General features: G+C 33.4%; 1 protein-coding gene across 1 annotated transcript in view; it reads right to left on the minus strand.

Moving 5' to 3' along the window:
- Window positions 1-18,337, minus strand: part of LOC118196712 (ankyrin repeat and fibronectin type-III domain-containing protein 1-like) — a 137,148-nt gene that overhangs the window by 61,376 nt on the left and 57,435 nt on the right. Inside the window, exons 5-6 of the mRNA XM_085823138.1 lie at window positions 10,625-10,703; window positions 5,258-5,377 (exon numbers count right to left, since the gene is read on the minus strand). Of these exons, the coding sequence (XP_085679264.1) occupies window positions 5,258-5,377; window positions 10,625-10,703 (199 nt within the window). The remainder of the gene's footprint in view (window positions 1-5,257; window positions 5,378-10,624; window positions 10,704-18,337) is intronic.

Raw genomic sequence — 18,337 nt, forward strand, 5'->3', positions numbered from 1 at the left:
TTTTTTACGATTTATTTTTAAAACTTGCATTTTAAAATAATTCTTATAAACTTTTCGAAAAAGATTTTGAATTATAACCTATACAAGTTTTATAACCTATAAAAGTTTTGCCATCATCTTAAAGTAGACGTATTTCTAAGCATACCTGCAAAAATTTAGAGTTTGTTATTCAAAATTTGCTAAGATGTACTTGAATTTACATTTTAGCGCGTTTTCAAATTTGGATTATTTATTATAAGCGATAATAATGAAAATGTCGTTTACGCATTTTGTTAAAGTATTTGAAAGTATGAACGATCACTTTTTTTCCGCTCGTGGACAATGAAGATAAAGGATAGGAAAATAGGTTGCTATAAATATAGAAGTTCGCCAAGGGAATTGTCCTTGGCACAAGCTAAAAAATATTCGCCAAGATAAATTTTTAAATTTCTCCATAGATTTCCCACCAAAAATTACAAAATTTAATATCTAGGCATAAGTTGAGTCGTAAAATCGAAATATGGAAAAACATCGTATGCTATTTCAGAAAAAATCCGATTTTGTGTCAAAATATCTATGTTAGAACAAAGCTATACATAAATCTAATATATGTATATCCCAAGTCGAGCTTTCGAGATACGGAAAACGCAGTTTGAATTTCGCCAATCGGCCCAGTAAAACGGAGATATAGAACTGTCCCTCCTTTTTTTTGCACAGTATACATGTTCATTTTTGAGACAGCCTGTTTTTTGCGTTTCTTATGAGTAAAGGCGTCGCCATCCGTTTCATCAGCAATTTAAATAGTGAAGCGATTTTGTCAACATGAGATGAAGGAAAAGAATAGTTTCATCAATAATGAAAATAATTAAACTGATATCCATACACATTTTTCGATGAATTGATGACTCTTGCATTTCAATTTCGCTACTTATAATGTGATATGAGGTTCAATGGTTGTAATTTAAACTTATACACTCACTTCGAAAAGTAAGCACGGAGAGGAAAATGCTAATTTCCGGAAGCCAAGCAGAGGTAGATGGAAGTATGCAAATATGTTAGGTAACAGCCAATCGAGTTTTCATGTCAAGAAATATGCACAAAAGGCAGTCTTATAAGAAGCCAGCCTTATGAAGGGTTACAGAAGATGATTGTAAGTGCTGATAGGTGTTTAAAACTTTCATATAATTTTTTTCAAGACATACGTGTTTCTATGACTTAAAGAAGACGAATGGAAGATTCTGAGCGCTGGCGTTCTGTGGGGAACATGAAAGCAGAACAGTCGATCACAGACGTTGCTCTTTCCTTCGGCGTTCATCATTCTGTAATTCCACGTTTATGGAAACAATTCCAAACCACACAGACAGTTGTCCGAAGACCTGTAGCCGGTCGCCCAAGAGTTACAACCCCCGCGGAAGATCGATATATTGCTATTGCAGAAAGGCGGAATCGCAGAGCGACCTCCACACGTGTGACATCTATGTTTACAGCGTCCATTGATAAGGCGATATCCGCAGTTAATGTACGCCGAAGATTACATATGAGTGGACTGTACGCCAGGGTACCTCGAGTTTGTGTTCCTCTATCTGTCCAATCAAGAGTGGCACGATTACAGTGATGCCGGGAATATGTCAATTGGAATGCGTCTGACTGGGGCAATGTCATGTTTACTGATGAGTCAAGATCTGCTCTGGAGCCAGATGACAAGCGTATATAAGGATATGGCGTGAACAACGAACACGCAATCAGTCCCAAAACATCACCGAACATCACGCATTCCGAGGCCGAAGCATTATGGTGTGGGCTGGGATTTCATTAGGATACCGCACCGACCTGCACAATTTTAAACGAGGTGTTCTTTGACGGCTGTCCGGTATCGAGATGAAGTCCTGGAACCCATTGTGAGATTGTACGCTGCAGCAGTTGGCCCTAATTTTGTTTTAATGGACGATAACGCACGTCCCCATAGAGTTGACATCGTCGATGACTACCTGGAGAGTGAAGAAATGCGCGCATGGCGTAGCCAGCATATTCGCCCGAACTTAATCCCATTGAAAATCTTTGGGTTGCTCTCGTCCGTGCTGTATCTTCACGTTTCCCACCTCCAGCCGCTCTTATTGAGCTGCAAACTCCACTACAAGAAGAATGGCGATTGCTTAATTCTGCGGTGGTTAACCAACTAATTGAAAGCATGGTTACAAGGTGTAAACTTTGTATACAGATAAGGGGGGATCAAATACCCTATTAATATCCTTTTTTTCATTTTATGCTGTTTATTTTAACTTTATACATAATTCTGTTTAAGTCTCCAGTATGTCATTATCTGATAACTTACAAAAATTTAATATTGTTTTTATTTCCGTATATAATTATTGATTTTGTTTTATGCATATATATATATATATATATGTAATGATATTTTTAAATCAATTGATTAAATTAAATTCTATTAATATTGCTTAATAATGTGTTGGCGATTCTCTACCTAAATTGCATCCCCGTTCCTAAATTTTGGCGAAATCCTTTCTTTAGTATAAAATATATTAACCTGTTGGCGCCCGCCAAATCGCCAAACTCCTAAATCTGTCATATTACATAAAGTCCTTAAGAACACTCCTGATGAGAAGATAGCGTCACCTCGTGATTTCAATTAATATCGCTGATTGGGTGAGCCTCGTGATGCACACATATGTATAAATTGGGCTTCTGCTCAAGGTACGAGGAGAACGCTTACGAGATGGATGCTAAAATAAACCTACCACTTTATATTCCAAAATTTGTCTCATTCCTGTTGCCCCGGCTGCACAAAACAAATAATGTATGAGAAATTACATTTCATATATATATATATATATATATGCTACTTTCCTGCCGAAATTTGTGTGAATCAAAGCAGTATTTGTTGATTTTTTTGCATTTTACTTCTTCGTGCTTAACTTTTGGAAATGAGTGTACAACCTTTCATTGGAAAAGCAGCCATCCTTTCGCGATGTTATTTCTTCCGCCTTTTTGCTGGTTATTTCATTTGTCTTTTATTCACTGAAATATTTGACGCGTTGCACTGAGCGAAAACCTCATCAAAATATGATTTGAATTGCCACATATAATACCTTAACACGTAACTTCTTTCAAGCGGTTTTCGCGAACTTATGTTCTTTTTTCTAATTTCCATTTTTCAGAAACATTTGTTTTCAATGTTGACACAAGAATGTTCAGTTTTCTCGACAGTTATATTTAAAATAATAGTAAAATAAATTTTGTATTCTTTTCAAATTCTTACAGAACTAAAGTTTAAAGTCCGTTTTATATCTTTCAGGCAGACGACCTTTCATTTTCGAGGCATTTTCACTGTAACTCGGGGACAATAGCTGAGTTAAAACGTGCTTACCAAATGATAGAGGAATAAAGCATCTCCCGAACATTTTTAGTCAATGGAATCCAAAGTTTATCCTGTTCCTTCTAGTGATTCCATTTTAATACCGAATGCAAATATTATAAATTATCTGATTCAAGTAAATTTGGAGACTAATAAATGACATATTAAATTTGGTATTTTTTAATTATGTGTAATAATATGAGAAAAATCAGGTATTTGAAACACACTTTGTAAGGATCTTAAGTTTTACTAACGTTTATTTTATTTTAAATCTTTACTATCACTTCTTATTTTCTACTTCCGGCCAGAATTATAAGCGTTAATGTATTTATGCAAAGTTTGTCTGGCGAACGCCAAGTATTTAAGTTGTGGCTTTTTGCCAAGCGAGAGAGAGAGGAAGCAGTTAGTCAAAGCAGGCCGCTTACCTTAGAAGTTTTACTCAGTTGCTGGTTGCCTTCCAGGCCAGAGGTTTAATCCTCTTGATAAATTTAAACGTATTGTAGTGTTCACAGTTCTCTGTACTACATACGGCTTCCTGTTAATATAAGGCCAATCTTCCACGTTTATTATTTCAAAGTCAAATTTTTTAGTTTTATTTATGAGTTTAGTTTTATTTTTATATTTTTACGTTTAGACCACAAGTAGTGGGTCTTTGTATTCCGAAGTACGGAAGTTATTGTAAATAGAGAAAAATAAAGGGTTTTGTATACCCTTCTTGTTTATCCTGTCTACTTCCCACAGTTATTGAACATAGCTTTAGTAAGCTCTCTGTTCCGAGTCAGGTCCTTGCATGTTCCCGAAGAAAGTAAGACGGAACATTGAACCTGATAACTTTGTTAGAGGGTTGATATAAAATTTAAATTTCATATATTTTTACTGAAAGACACGATATAATAGAAGCATGGAAATTTTAAACTTAATTTAAACATTAAACATTTAATTTGAACACAAATATTAAAAGTTTGACTTTATGTCAATGTGAGTTTCGATTAGCTTTTTAAGGCCAAGCCTTTGGTAGTAGTAAAAGCTACCAAAGGACGGGGAATTTTGAACCGAATGCTTTCATCCTTTAAGAAATCACCTCCTATTTGCAACAAAGATTCTTGTGTGTAGTTTAATGGATTCTCAGAGGGGTGCATCTATGTCGCAAAAGGAATGCCTTTGAAAAAGATAAGTGGTTAAAACCCCAGGGACGTCAAATTTGACATTTCACCCTATTTTTCAGCCTAGAAAATGGGGGAAAAAGACATGGCTACTAAAGTGGACAACCCCGTCTTTTCAAAGAGAGGACTCTATGGCCACTATAATCGCCATCCCGTCTTCAAAAGGTTAGTATATTTCTATATTAACTTTGCTTTACCTTGAAAATCTTTAAACTTTTGATTAACATTCTTTATAAATTTAAAAAATAGCTTTTCATATATTATTAATAAATATTAAAATAAAGAAATTCCGAATGAATAATCCTCAGTAAAAGTTTGTTTGGAAATTTAAGGTTCAAAATAACTTGCAATTCATTGAAGGTTATAACAAAGTGCTTAAAGCACATTTATTTATTTATTTATAACCACATTTATATTTTTATTTATATTTACTTTTATTTATTATAAACTATATTATCATACGTAAAGAAAAGGGAGGGCAATATCAAACAATGCATTTAACTTCTCTTCAAACTGATTAAGAAATACTTACATACATAAGTATGGTTGACAGAATAAAGTAATATTTTACAACTTATTTAATTCAAGAAAAATTTAAAATAGGCACGTGACACTTCATTCTAGTTATTTTTAAAAATATCATCTAGAAGGAAAACGTTGATGTTAGTTTCGCTAGAACTTTGTGTTAGTTTTGCAAAACGCTATAAAAAAACCTCATATAAGTATTTAAAGTGCTACAAACCTTTGTATTTGGTAGCGATTGTTTCTGGCTCTCTCGCTGTTTCATTTTCAGTAAATTTTACTTTGAGAGCTTTCGTTCCAACCACTTCTAACAAGACGGAAGCAGGGGGTCCAGGAACTTCTAAAGAATCATTATAATAACACATAATAATATAATTATACTCTTTATTATCTGAGAGGCAATGCCTTAACTTTTCAACATGGTATTTACGCATACAAATATAAATTACAGAAACTGCAAAAGTATTTTTTTAACTATCAAATAATCTGCCTTGTTTTTCCATATAATAACACAGAGGCTGCTCACATATTTTTTAGACGATGTATATTGTATTCACAAAACTAAATTACATAAAATTCTTGTGTTTTAAATGTTCCATTTGATATCCCTTATCGGGAGATTTAGTAGGGATACCAGTGAAGGGTATGGCCTTGATACCATTTTTTTGTTCCTTTTTTTTTAGGAATTTTACAGTGGATTTTGATGTGTAACTGCTAGCTTTCGCCTAATGGAGTCTCACAGATGGATGGCACTGTGGGTAAAGCGATGGTATTTCCTTCAGAAAAATTGGCGATCAAATATGTTCCTGATAGTATTTGGAGTTAATTTTGACATTTTTTGCACTCTCTTTATTTTTAACTTGCCATTATAAGAAAAACCAGCAACAATCATGAATCCCTTAGAAAAACTTCCTTTCGATTCTTTTAACCATGTACTTAAATTTTTTTCTCCTCTCTTATGATAATAAATTGCTCTTTTTTTGTTACAATCATTTAAACACACTCATGCTTTATCTATTGTGACAATTGTTTTTTCATTTTTCTTTGGATAAGTGCTTTTCATATAGAAATTCTGCAGCGTGTCCTGCGTTGAGCGATATGCTTTGGAAGAAGACGATGCACATTGCGTTTTTTAGCTTTCTTAAGATTTAAATCAATGTTTATCATTTTGTTTACGGTGGACATCGACGAGCATTTTAATGATTTTGCAACTGTCCTTTGACTAAAGGGATTTTCTTTTAACATTAAACAACGTACCTTTGCAATAGTCGAAAGATGTCCGTTTTTTTCCTTAAATACTTGTTTGGAATTTTTGTCCTACTTAAGGCTCCGATTTGACGTTTTTTTCCTTTCTTGTTGATGATATTACCTATCGACGCTTTAGATATCACAAAACCATGACTCTCACATCGTGTTTGGATAACGGAGTATGCATATTTCTCTTCGGAAAGAGCGTAAATGTAGCCTTCGAACCACTGCTTTGTTAAATTCGCCATTTTGAATAAAAACGAAACGTTCAAGCCACAGACGATATTTTTGACTTTTAAAAACATAAAACATAGTACAATTGCAATTACTTCTTTTGCAGCAAACGATTTTTTATTACCGCTTACCAAAATCGTCTAAAAATGTTCGAACAGCCTCTGTACATATTCCAAATTATCTTTCATTAATGTAATGAGTTGAAACGAAAAATGCACAATAATCGAAGTACCTTTTACTTAAGTAGACTAGATAGGAATGCAGTTTCTTACATTCAAAGCATACGAAAACAAAATATGAACATAGACTAATAGATAGTCGTAAAGTAATACAGTCTGATTTTGCAGTAGTAAATTAATAAAAGCTTACTTGCGAAAATTATGCTATAACATTAAATACTTGTTATGGTTGTTAAAACTGCCTATTTTTCATTTTCACTTTTAACATTAAAAAAAAACTTTAAGCAGTTGAATTTGAGTTACGGCCGATTGAATACGAATAATATGATTTGAATACGGCGTATAATTGAGTGCAAATCCAATGCATATTTTTTTATTTGTTTTTCGTTTCTTTTTCTTCCTCTTTTATTTATTTATTTTGTTGGTATCAGTACTAAAGAATATGTTTGTTTATTCGATACAAGTTTATGCTTCTAGTTTCTTTACACTCTTTCTTAAAATAACCATACGTCCATATTTTATTAAGCACAGTAGAGCTCCAGTTATCCGAATCAACTGGAACCGGATCCTATTCGGATAATCAAAAATTCGGATATTTGGATTTTTTCCGAAGAAAGGGTCTACGTACATTTTAATTAGTTACTGTATGTACCGTATGTTAAAAATGGGAGAAAAATTTATTTTTAAAGAAAAAGAGGTTTTTAATTAATTAAAAGGAAAAGGCAACATTTTTATGTACATGCTATATAGCTTACTGTTCAGTATTTACAAGTGCTGAACGTCATTGCTTGCTGAACATCTTGGTCAAAGTAAGCTGTTTGACGAACACCGTGCCTGCACTTCAAATTTCTTAGCCAGCCGTTACTTGCTTTAAAAGTTTTCATAAAGAATGCGACCCGAAATTGGGTTCCCCACAGAACGTTGTTGCAAAAACCCTTTGAAAATGACATCTTCTAAATTTTTGTTTGTTGCTGCACTGATTTTCTTGAAGAGCTTCCATCTTCGTTTCCAAGCAATGAAACGAAGTTTAAAAGTGTAGTTTGTTCCTTTTAATGTCTGAAATCGGTAATTGTCCAACACTACGTTTTCGTCTTAATTCGTTTCTTAAACTCTGGAAGCGATTCGGATAATCAGAGTTCGGATAATTGGAGTTGTACTGTACTTCAAAGGTAAGGGTTCTGATATTTTGATTACTTTGGCAGGTTGCAAAATGGTGTTCTAAAAGGTTTACTAAGTGTTTTTATTTATTAAGTACTGCACTTCGAAACACAGAATTTACTAGGAAAAAGGATAGAGAATTTTATGAAAGAAATTTCAAAATTATGATGGGAAAGTTCTTTAATACAATTCAATTTTTATACTGTCTGCGTTGTATAAACATATAAAAGATTAAAACATCCATTCAACTCGAATGAATTCAAAACCAGAAGCTTAGTAATTTTAGCGGCAAAATTCCCGACGATATTTAAGAACTAATTCAATGACTGAAGTTCCCTCTCTTTCTGTTCTTTCGCTAAGCATCTCCACAATTTAAATTCAAGATAGTAGATTAAAATTGTAGATTAAAATTAAGAAAAGACTAAGAAAAGCTCATCGTTTTAGAGCTAATGGCTCTGTTGTAAGAAAAACACTACTCTTCATCAAATTTGTGTTTGACCTTATTAAACTATAAAATATGTTCACAAACATTTACTTTTCATTTTTGCATGTAAAGAAAGTAAACCGTTATATTTAAATGAAGAAATAATTGAAATTTTAATTATAATAGGCCTTAATAAAAAATTAAATTTTATGTTCACAGAATTAATACACACGCATTGCTCACATATTATTAAAAAAATTCTCTACCCCATTTAAAGAACCTTTGTTATTGGGAATGGACATAGTTTCTTTTTCCAAATACCTTGCAAATGAGCATTATAAATGGACTTTAAAAGTTCTTTGTATGTAGTTCAATGTATTTGTCCAAACTTTATGGTGATAGTATATTATGATACGGAATACATTTTAAAGCAAGATTTTAGAGATACTGAAATCATCAGATACTAAATAATTCGGGTATCTCAATGATAATAAAATAAGGGGATATAATTTCTCATCAATATAGTTAAGTAATCTTAGAGATAATAAATAACACTAGGAAACCATTTTTTATTCCAATAACTGTTCCAATATCTCTTATAAATGAAGCAGCAAATTTAGATATTTTATATTAGTGTTTGAGAAATGATATTCTGCCCTACATTACCTGAAAATCACTAAGATTTCACAATCCACCACAAAGAAAACAAAATCTTTACAACTTCTTTTTTCCGTTTTTTTTCTAGACAGTGTGCACACGTTTCTGAGCATATTGTTACTAATTCAGTACATATATAATTAATTTTAGTGAAACTATATGTGAAACTGCATTAGCGTTTACATAATGTAACATAATGTGAAGAGGACGAAGCTCTGCCGGAAAAATATGATTACAGGGGCAAGTCTCTTAAACATTGAGGTAAATAACTATCTCTCTAAACTGTCGAGACATCCCCAAGCTAGCGATGGCTTTGGCGACTAAAATTTGTTGCCATATTTGAAGAGAAACGTTTAAAGTCTTTAAACTTGGCGACCACCTGCCGACATATGGGTCTGCTCCCTGTATAACTGTAATTGGTGCCTCTATGTAACTGCAGGTTCATTTCTGCCAAGTTACCAAAAGCAAGAATGGTGTAGTTTCCCTTAAATGCACATGCTGGACCTTTAGAAAAACAGCCATATTTCTTTTGTGTCTTTTTACAAAACGGTCTACAGCAAATCGAAGAATGGTTAAGGATTTAAAAGAAATACGAAAATATCTTTGAGATATGGCACTTGTGATCAGTGGGGAAAATTTCGTAAATAGTAGTTTCATGTAATAGTGTTTTCAATAATAAAAATATTGAAAACTACATGAAATGCGCCCAATCCACTTAAACACAGCATCTGTCCGTTTTTCATATTTAAAATTTATTGCATCATTTTATATACATAATTTACATTTATCCTGTTTATAATGTGGAACAATCTTCAGAGAAATTGAATTGCGCAGTGAACCGATTCACGGTTTCCTTCTTACTGTAGTATGTATAACATTCGCTTGCCAGCTCATTATAAGCCAGTGACATTTCGCCAATTTTGTGGCCAAATATCGCCTAATGGGAGATTTTGCTTCAAATGTGACAACCCTGTCTTTTCTTGCCACTTCATGGGAACCCTAACCCTGTTTTGGGTAAAGCTGCCTCACCGCAACTGGGCATTTTGCTGGGTATAAAATATTTATCCCTATAGCTCACGCAAAACGTTTACTGCAAACTGAAATTCAACGACTTGTTTTGATTTTATTCCTGTACATTTTTGTCTTCTCAAACACCCTTTATAATACCTGCCATTTAAAACACCCCTCTGCGAAACACAGAATTCATAATTTAAGGGGATATACCGGCTGATTTTAAAATATCCTAGCACCTGAATGGACTGAAGAATGTAACTGTTATCCACATTTCACAATTTAAAAGCAAGTACACCAGCCATAGAGCAAACATGAAAACGAGAGCTTTAAATAATATATTATAATAATTAGATAACAAGGCAAAAAGTAAAGATAAGCAAGAGGATCGCTGTTGAATGAGTCCGACTCTCATAAAATAATGCGGTATAAACACGGATAAAAGTAAATTCAATTTTCCTTTATCATCTATTCATTTGAAAAAAGACAGGTTTATGAAAACCTGTTAAATTTCAGTCCTATATCTAAAGAAGAATCGAAAAAGTCTCAGGATTTACAAACATCACGTATAAGCCTGGAATTTTTAAAAAAGATTTTATATCATTTTTTATGTCACTTTCAGCCTTGCACTTGCTTAAGAATATAGGATAATAAAATACAGAAAATTGATGCGTACTTAGTTTTTCGAATCCTGCTTTCATTTTCCAGAGAAGCTGCTGTCTTCTTTTCCATAAGGAAAGCTGTTTCTCTTTTTCCTTTAAAATTTAAAAAAAAAAAAAAATAAATAAAATAAATAATAGTCTCTTTTATGTCTCCATAGAATCAATATTTAGTATACTGGAAGATAATATTATCAAAAGAAAATATTATTGGAGAAGTGTTTAAATTGGAATTCTAAAATTAGATTTTATTGAATCAGTATTTTAAATTACCTTTTAAAATATTTTATATGTTTGGAAAAGGACACGTAAAAGTAGTCACACGTAATTCAAGTGATGTTGAGTCCCTATTCATTTGATGATATACTTTTTCCTGATTCATTTAATGTTATTTAATGTTATTCGTTTATCCACTCATGTCCAAGATTATTTTTACATGCACATAAAATCATGGATATCACAGAAAATGTGAACTATACTTTTATGAATGAGGATAGAATGATACAAAACATTATCTTATATATATGCGGCTTAACTGTTTGTCGCCGATAGTTTATTGGTTGCTTGCGTAACTGTAAATTGTTTTATTCCCCGTGTAGTGCAGCGCGTGACGAATATTATGAGAAAGCCGAAAAAAATAAAAATACAAGAGCACGTGCATTTAATATTTAATAAATAAATTTAACATCTATATATAATAGAATTCGGAAATATGCAACCGGCAAAAACCGGCAACGATGAAAAAACAAATAAAATGAAGTAAATAAATATCTTTATTATATGCGGCTTAACTGTCTGTTTGCCGCCGATAGTTTATTGGTTGCTTGTGTAACTGTACTAGCCAGTAGGGTGAGAGGTTGCCACGGCACAGGGTTGCCGTTTCAATTGAGACGTAGACAATTTCCTGTAAAACTTGCCTTTCCTATGACCATCAATATGTCTCAGGGCCAAACGTTTAAGCGTGTTGGCATTTTTTTACCTGAGCCTGCATTTGGACACGGTCAACTTCATGTTGCCTGTTCAAGAGTTCGTGAAAGAACGGACGTAAAATTAAAAATAATGGATGGTCCTCTGCAAGGCGAGCTTAAAAATGATGGAAAGATCTACTCAAGAAATGTTGTGTACAAAGAGATCTTTGACATGTGAATTAACATTTCATTATTTAAATCACCTTGGTTGATTTAGCTAGCGGTGGCTCTGAAGGAAATGGACCGCCAGTAGTTTCCTTCATTGCACTCTACTTTAAGCAATTAAGCAAGCAGAAGGGGGAACCCTGTGGGACAGTAAGCAAAGGGGCGTCCTGGCCGCCTGGCCTGGGTAATTCAGTTTAAATTAGCAGACACCTTTGCACAAATCATTTTAATTACAATTTATAATATCTAGAACAGCGGTCATTTCGTATGACCGCCGGGCTTTCTAGTAACATATAAACACAAAGGAAACAAATTTAAGAGCACTACATAAGGTATGAAACACTAGCATGACACAATAAAAATGATAAAAATATATTACAAGGAGAGTTCAGGAAAACATTACTGAGAAAAATTTAAGGTTTATAAAATTTAATACGGAATGCCATCTCTCCTAACTTTACAACGGGATATCACAATTTGTTTTCATGCTGGCAATAACGCTGATAACCACAGTTTGGTAAATTAAATTCCACACATGCAACAATGCGGTTTTCAAGGCATTTATATATCCAAGAGCAGGATGCCTCCGTGTAACTGCTTTTCCAAGATTACTGCTCGGCAGTTAAGTTCAGAGCTTGCAGCCACCGGAACTGTTGTATTACTGCAAACTGTATACGGAAGGGTTTAATGAAAAAGGTTTTTATGCCAGAAAGCCACTTATATGTGTTTCACTGCCTTTACAACTAAGGGAGACAGCTTTATTTCTTGCAAAGAGCATCAGAAATGGAGTGAACATCAAGAATCCAATGTTCGCTTTACTGATGAATCGAGGGTAAGTTCAACATCTGATTCTAATGTGCTTACAATCTAAGTTCATCTAAGTACTTACATCTAAGTTAAGTAAGCTGCATTTTGCAGCTACCATTGGAACTGTCGTATCACTGCAAACTGTATTTAGAATGTTAATGAAAAAGGTCTTTATGCCAGAAAGCAAGCAACTTTTATGTGTTTATCTGTCGTCACAACAAAGAAAAATAGCTTTATTACGTGCAAAGAACATCATAAATGGAGAGAACACCAATGATCCACATTCGTTTTACTGATGCGTTCTAATACATTTTATTGATGCGCCGCTTAGAACATCTGATTCTACTCGATTAGGTCTCAATCGTGTTGAGATTAGAGTATTTTCTGGCTACGCTGTTTCCTCAATGTCTTTACTTCCAAGGAAATAATCCATAAGGTTTGCTAGTTTTAAATAGCATTATCATGCATAAATTAAACGTCAGATCAATATGAACCTCTGGAACGTCTTACATAAGGTTGTAAGACCTCATATCGATATCTCTGGCCTTTCACATATCCTCCATTAAAAACGCATAGAGACGTACGTTCATTGATCTTTATTCCTCCCCACAGCAACTCACCTGCATTACCGGAACCGTCATGTACCATAACATTTGAAGGACCATCTCACGTTTCTGGCTGCCTCTAAATGTAAACACATTTAGAATCAGATGTTGAACTAAACCTCGACGCATCAGTAAAGAGAACATGCGATCATTGATGTTCACTTCATTTCTGATGTTCTTTCAACGAAATAAAGCTATCTTCCTTTGTTGCGAAGACAGTGAAACACATAAAAGTTGCTTTCTGGTATAAAGATCTTGTTAATTCTACTTTCTGTGTATAGTTTGCAGTGATGCAATAGTTCCGGTGGCGGCTGCAAGCTATGAACTGCCGAGCAGTAAACTTCTTGTTACGACATTTGTGTTTAGTTTACGATCTTATCCAGACTTCCTTACAAAAGTTCTATTTCATAGGCTAGAGATTTTCCCCATATTTCACTACTTGCATGTTCGTCTGCCTTGCTTCTTAACGGTCGATGATTCGGTTCTTGATAGACTCTTTCAAATTATACTTATGGAGCCATAAGAAACTATTTTGAGTCCTTGCACACCGAAATCAAGAGTCTGTATCACTAAAATTCACTCAGATCTTAAATTTTCACTTTCTTCGTGTTATTTATTTGGGAAATAGGAATGCTTTGTAACTTATTGGTGAAAGAGAAAATAGGAAATGTCAAGTTTGTCAACACAACAGTTGCCATGTTGTTTCCTAATGATTATCAGATATATATATATACGTTCATGTTTCTTAAAAATAACCTCAATGTAAAATTTTATTGGTCTTTAAAAATACAAATAAGTGGTGCTCCAGTATAAGAGATGCAATGTTTGAGAAATGTGAGGTGGCTAGACTGTACTACGAGAACATTTCAGAATGCCATTATGTTTTTTTAATGCAGGAAATTATGGAAAATAAAATGCTGCCTTGCCCGGATTTCAAATTTGGATCTGCAACTGCTGACAGAAAGTATTAATTACTTATCCACGAAATAAGCATAGAGAATGCGGTAAGCTGTCTTATCCATATATTTGGACAGTTCATAGAAAAAAAGGCCACTTTAACTAATTAACGCTCATATATTTTTACACAACAGAATTTAAAAAGAAAAATTTTAGTAAGGAAATAAGTATACATTTCTAAGCTATGTTGAGTGCTAACACTGATTCATCGTTCGGTACATTTAAAGCATGTGTTGAGGATAGTTCTTAAATGTAGTAGAAAATTTGAATTTAAAGCATGCACCACTGCTGTAATGGCAGCTGTAATGCACTTTCGGTATCCATCTCTTTTACAAGGAAATTCGCTGTAATGGCAGAGCAGCTGATAGCTTCTATGTAGAACAATTTCCAAACAAAATGTAACCAGCTTATTCCATGTTTTTAAACTCAGTGTTTGTGTGATTAGGAAAAACTTAAGCTAATTCTAGCAGAAATACACAGCATTGTAAACGTTAAAAATGCGATACTGGAATAGGCTGGTCAGCAGCCATCCAGATTAGAAAGTTAGAACCTAGTAAGGAAGAAATGTACATTATGTCCAAAAACTGCAAATAGCTTTCGCAATACAGTGATATTAACAAGTATTACTAGAATATTACAGTACTAATTATACGTTACATTGCATACAGAAGTCACAAAGCTTTGGCAGTGGTAGAAGTAATTGATAATTATTGCAGTAGTTATATGATAAATATTGCCATCTTTATTTAGAAGTAATTTTTCATTAATATATTAACAACATGCATATCGAGAAAAGTATTTCACGTCTACAAATCAAAATAAAAATAGCCAGAGTTCAGAATTTCACATATGTATTGTAACGTACAGTATTCTTAGCGAGCATAAACTAACTAGTCGTCAAATGTGTAAGGTCAGTCCATACGTTCGTGGGCATTAGGAGTATGCGTGGAATTCACTACGACGCATTTACTAAAACAATACAATTTTGAACCTGTTGAAACTTGTCATCGTTTGACTAACATATATTCAGTTCATCACCAACTTTCGTAAATATCGAACGCATTTTAGTACCTATAGAAGATGAATATAGATAATCAGTAAAAACGTTCTGTGCTACATTTCTTATTTTCGTGCGGTGAATCTGCCAGGTCTGTAGGGATAAAAATTAATAGTGTGCATGGTGAACACATTACTAGTGTAAGAACTGCCCAGAAATGGTTTACAAAATTTTAAGTGGGAAAAATTGAGTGCGGTGTGATTTTTGAGTGTTAGTTTTTGAGTATGGTGTAATATTTTGAACTGTTAGAAACAAATCAAACGATTAATTCAGAAGTTTAATAGTGAACAACTTTGCCGTCTAAACTCAGAAGTGATCAAAAAATGCCCACGATTGTTGAATATCTAGAAAGTGTTGTTTCATCATGGTAACGGTATACCGCATACGGCTCGAACAACGTCGCAAAAAATGAGTGAATTTAATTGGGAGCTTTTGCCACCTCCTGCTTACTCCCCAGATATTGCCCCAAGTGATTTTCACTTATTTCGTGCCATACAAAATATTTTAATGGAAAAAAAAAATAAACTTTAAACAGGATGTACACAATGAACTTTCAAGGGTTTTTGCATCGAAACCACTTTCTACAGCAATGTCATAAAAAAGCTGCCTGTAAGAGGGCGAGACATTGTAGATAATAAAGGAAAAAATATAATTGATTAAAATGTTAAATAGTGTTTTTTTATATTATTTAAAAAATTTACCAAAAAATGCGCACGAATTCATGGACTGACTTCAATTGTCCTTAAGTACGAGAACGTTCAGAGAAAGGGTGTAAAGGACCCTTTATTAACTCAATATATTCACAAATGCCACCTTAATGAACAAAAATGTCATAAATGTAAAGCAAGTGCGTCTTTTTTTTTAATTAAGGATAGTGTTTTAAATTATTTTAATGTGTAATGTAATATATATAAGCAGCTGGAAATGTGTGTAATTATGCAAATAGATTGAAACGCAATAATTAATGTAGTGATTAACTGAAGCAGTGTATTAGACGTAAAATTGTATTAGATGTATTAGATGTAAAAGCAAGAGTGTTTCTAAAAATTAATGATATTTTTTTTTAATTTCTCATGTGTAATGTAATGTATGTATGCAGTAGTAAATGTAAGTGTGTACTCAAGCAATTAGATTGAAATGTAATAATTAATGCAGTCATTAACAGAAGAAGTGAAGTAAACATAATGTACATAAGCAGATAGCAGACGTAAAAGTAAATGTGTATTGCAATAATAGAATTCTAAAGGTGAAAGTGTTATAAATGTAAAGCAAACGAGTAGATGAAAAAGCAAGAGCGTATTAGAAATTAATGATAGTGCTTTTAAAAAAGTTGTAATGTGTAACATAATAAGCAGTTGTAAAATGTATGTGTGTATTGCAGTAACAGTGTTCTAAACGTAATAGTGTTTTAAATGTTAAGCGTGTATTGTCAAGTGTAGTAATACATTAAGCAAATAATGTCAATGCAGTTGTAATATGAATTAAAAAATGTATCTCTAGATATAGGTGGACGTGGAGCTATACCAATTAACCTCAATGGTAGAGGCATGGTGCCCACGCCCTCCGTCGCATATCGCATATCGCATTCACAAATGGCACCAAATTGCGCTTACAAAATCCAATACTTCTGGTTTAACTGAATAGGTAATAAGTAACGTAAAATAGAGTAGAATTAAGTTAACCTAAAAGCTTTTTACTAGCCGCTTAACGCGCAGGGATGCTCTGGCTCGTAAAAATCTGAGTAACAAGACGACTGGAAGTGCTCAGTGCCACAAAAGTCTAATCGCTAGTAAATCAAAGATATCAAGATGGCCTTCAGGAGGCAGAACACACTCTCTCTTTCTGCTTCTACATTCACTTTCCGGTTACAGCCGAAAACATCGCGGCAAAAATATCGCGGACGAAAACGTCGCGGAGAAAACAACGCAAGGCGAAAACGTCGTGCTACAAAACATCGTGTGAGAAAACATCGCAACGAGAAAACATCGCCGTTCTAAAACATCGTGGTACAAAACATCGTCGTCGAAAATAAAACGGTTCAAAAACTTCGCAGTTTAAAAACATCGTCGTCGAAAATATCGTGGTAAAAAATAAAGTATCTACAAATCATCGCATGACGATAACATCGCAGACATGCTTCTTTCATGCTTTAATAACTGTAAATGGATATTCCCATATTGATTTGTGATCGCAAGATGGAAAGAAGGATAATTTTTACTTTCATACTTTTTTATTAACTAATAAATTTTTGCTGAGAAAATAAGAATGAAACTTAAGCATAGAAAATTAATGCAACTTATAGCATTTAATAGAATTTTAAACCGACATAGTTAACTAACAAAGGCCATAATAAATCATTTTTATAAAGTTTTTACTGGTAATTTTTCATGAAAATTATAATCTATAATTTGCATTTAATTTTTTATGCTTAAGTTTCCTTCTTACTTTTTCAGCAAACATTTATTAGTTAATAAAATATGTGAAAATAAAAATTATCCTTCTTTACATACTGCGCTCACAAATCATTATGGGAATAGCCATTTACAATAATTAAAATCTGAAAAAAGCATGTCTGCGAAGTTATCGTCATGCGATGATTTGTAGATACTTTATTTTTTACCACGATATTTTCGATGACGATGTTTTTAAACTGCGAAGATTTTGAACCGCTTTATTTTCGACGACGATGTTTTGTAGCACGATGTTTTAGAACTGCGATGTTTTCTCTTTGCTATGTTTTCTTCCACGATGTTTTGTAGCACGACGTTTTCGCCTTGCGTTGTTTTCTCCGCGACGTTTTCATCCGCGATGTTTTCGCCGCGATGTTATCGGCGGACACCCACTTTCCAAAACCTTCCCTTAAATACTAAATTCTTTTTACCTCATTAGAATACACGCGCACTACTTCATTTAAATTCTGGCGAGAAAGAGTGGATTGGAAGCGAGAGTATTGAGAAAGTTGTTTCAAAACAAAAATTAACTGTTATTTAAATAAATTCTCACAATGTCATTAAATGTTTCACCCGAAGAAGTTTCGTTTCATTAAGGAGGTATCAGAGAATCGTTATTTGGTTCTTCAAGTTTTCTATCAATATAGAAAGCTATCAGAATCTTTGAATCCAGTTTATGATATTTAGGGAAGAGGATAAATGAAATTGTTATTATAACATG

This window comes from Stegodyphus dumicola, chromosome 9, assembly GCF_044657685.1.
Source record: "Stegodyphus dumicola isolate Sdum_Otavi_A_Nest chromosome 9, ASM4465768v1".
Taxonomy (NCBI): Eukaryota; Metazoa; Arthropoda; class Arachnida; order Araneae; family Eresidae; genus Stegodyphus; species Stegodyphus dumicola.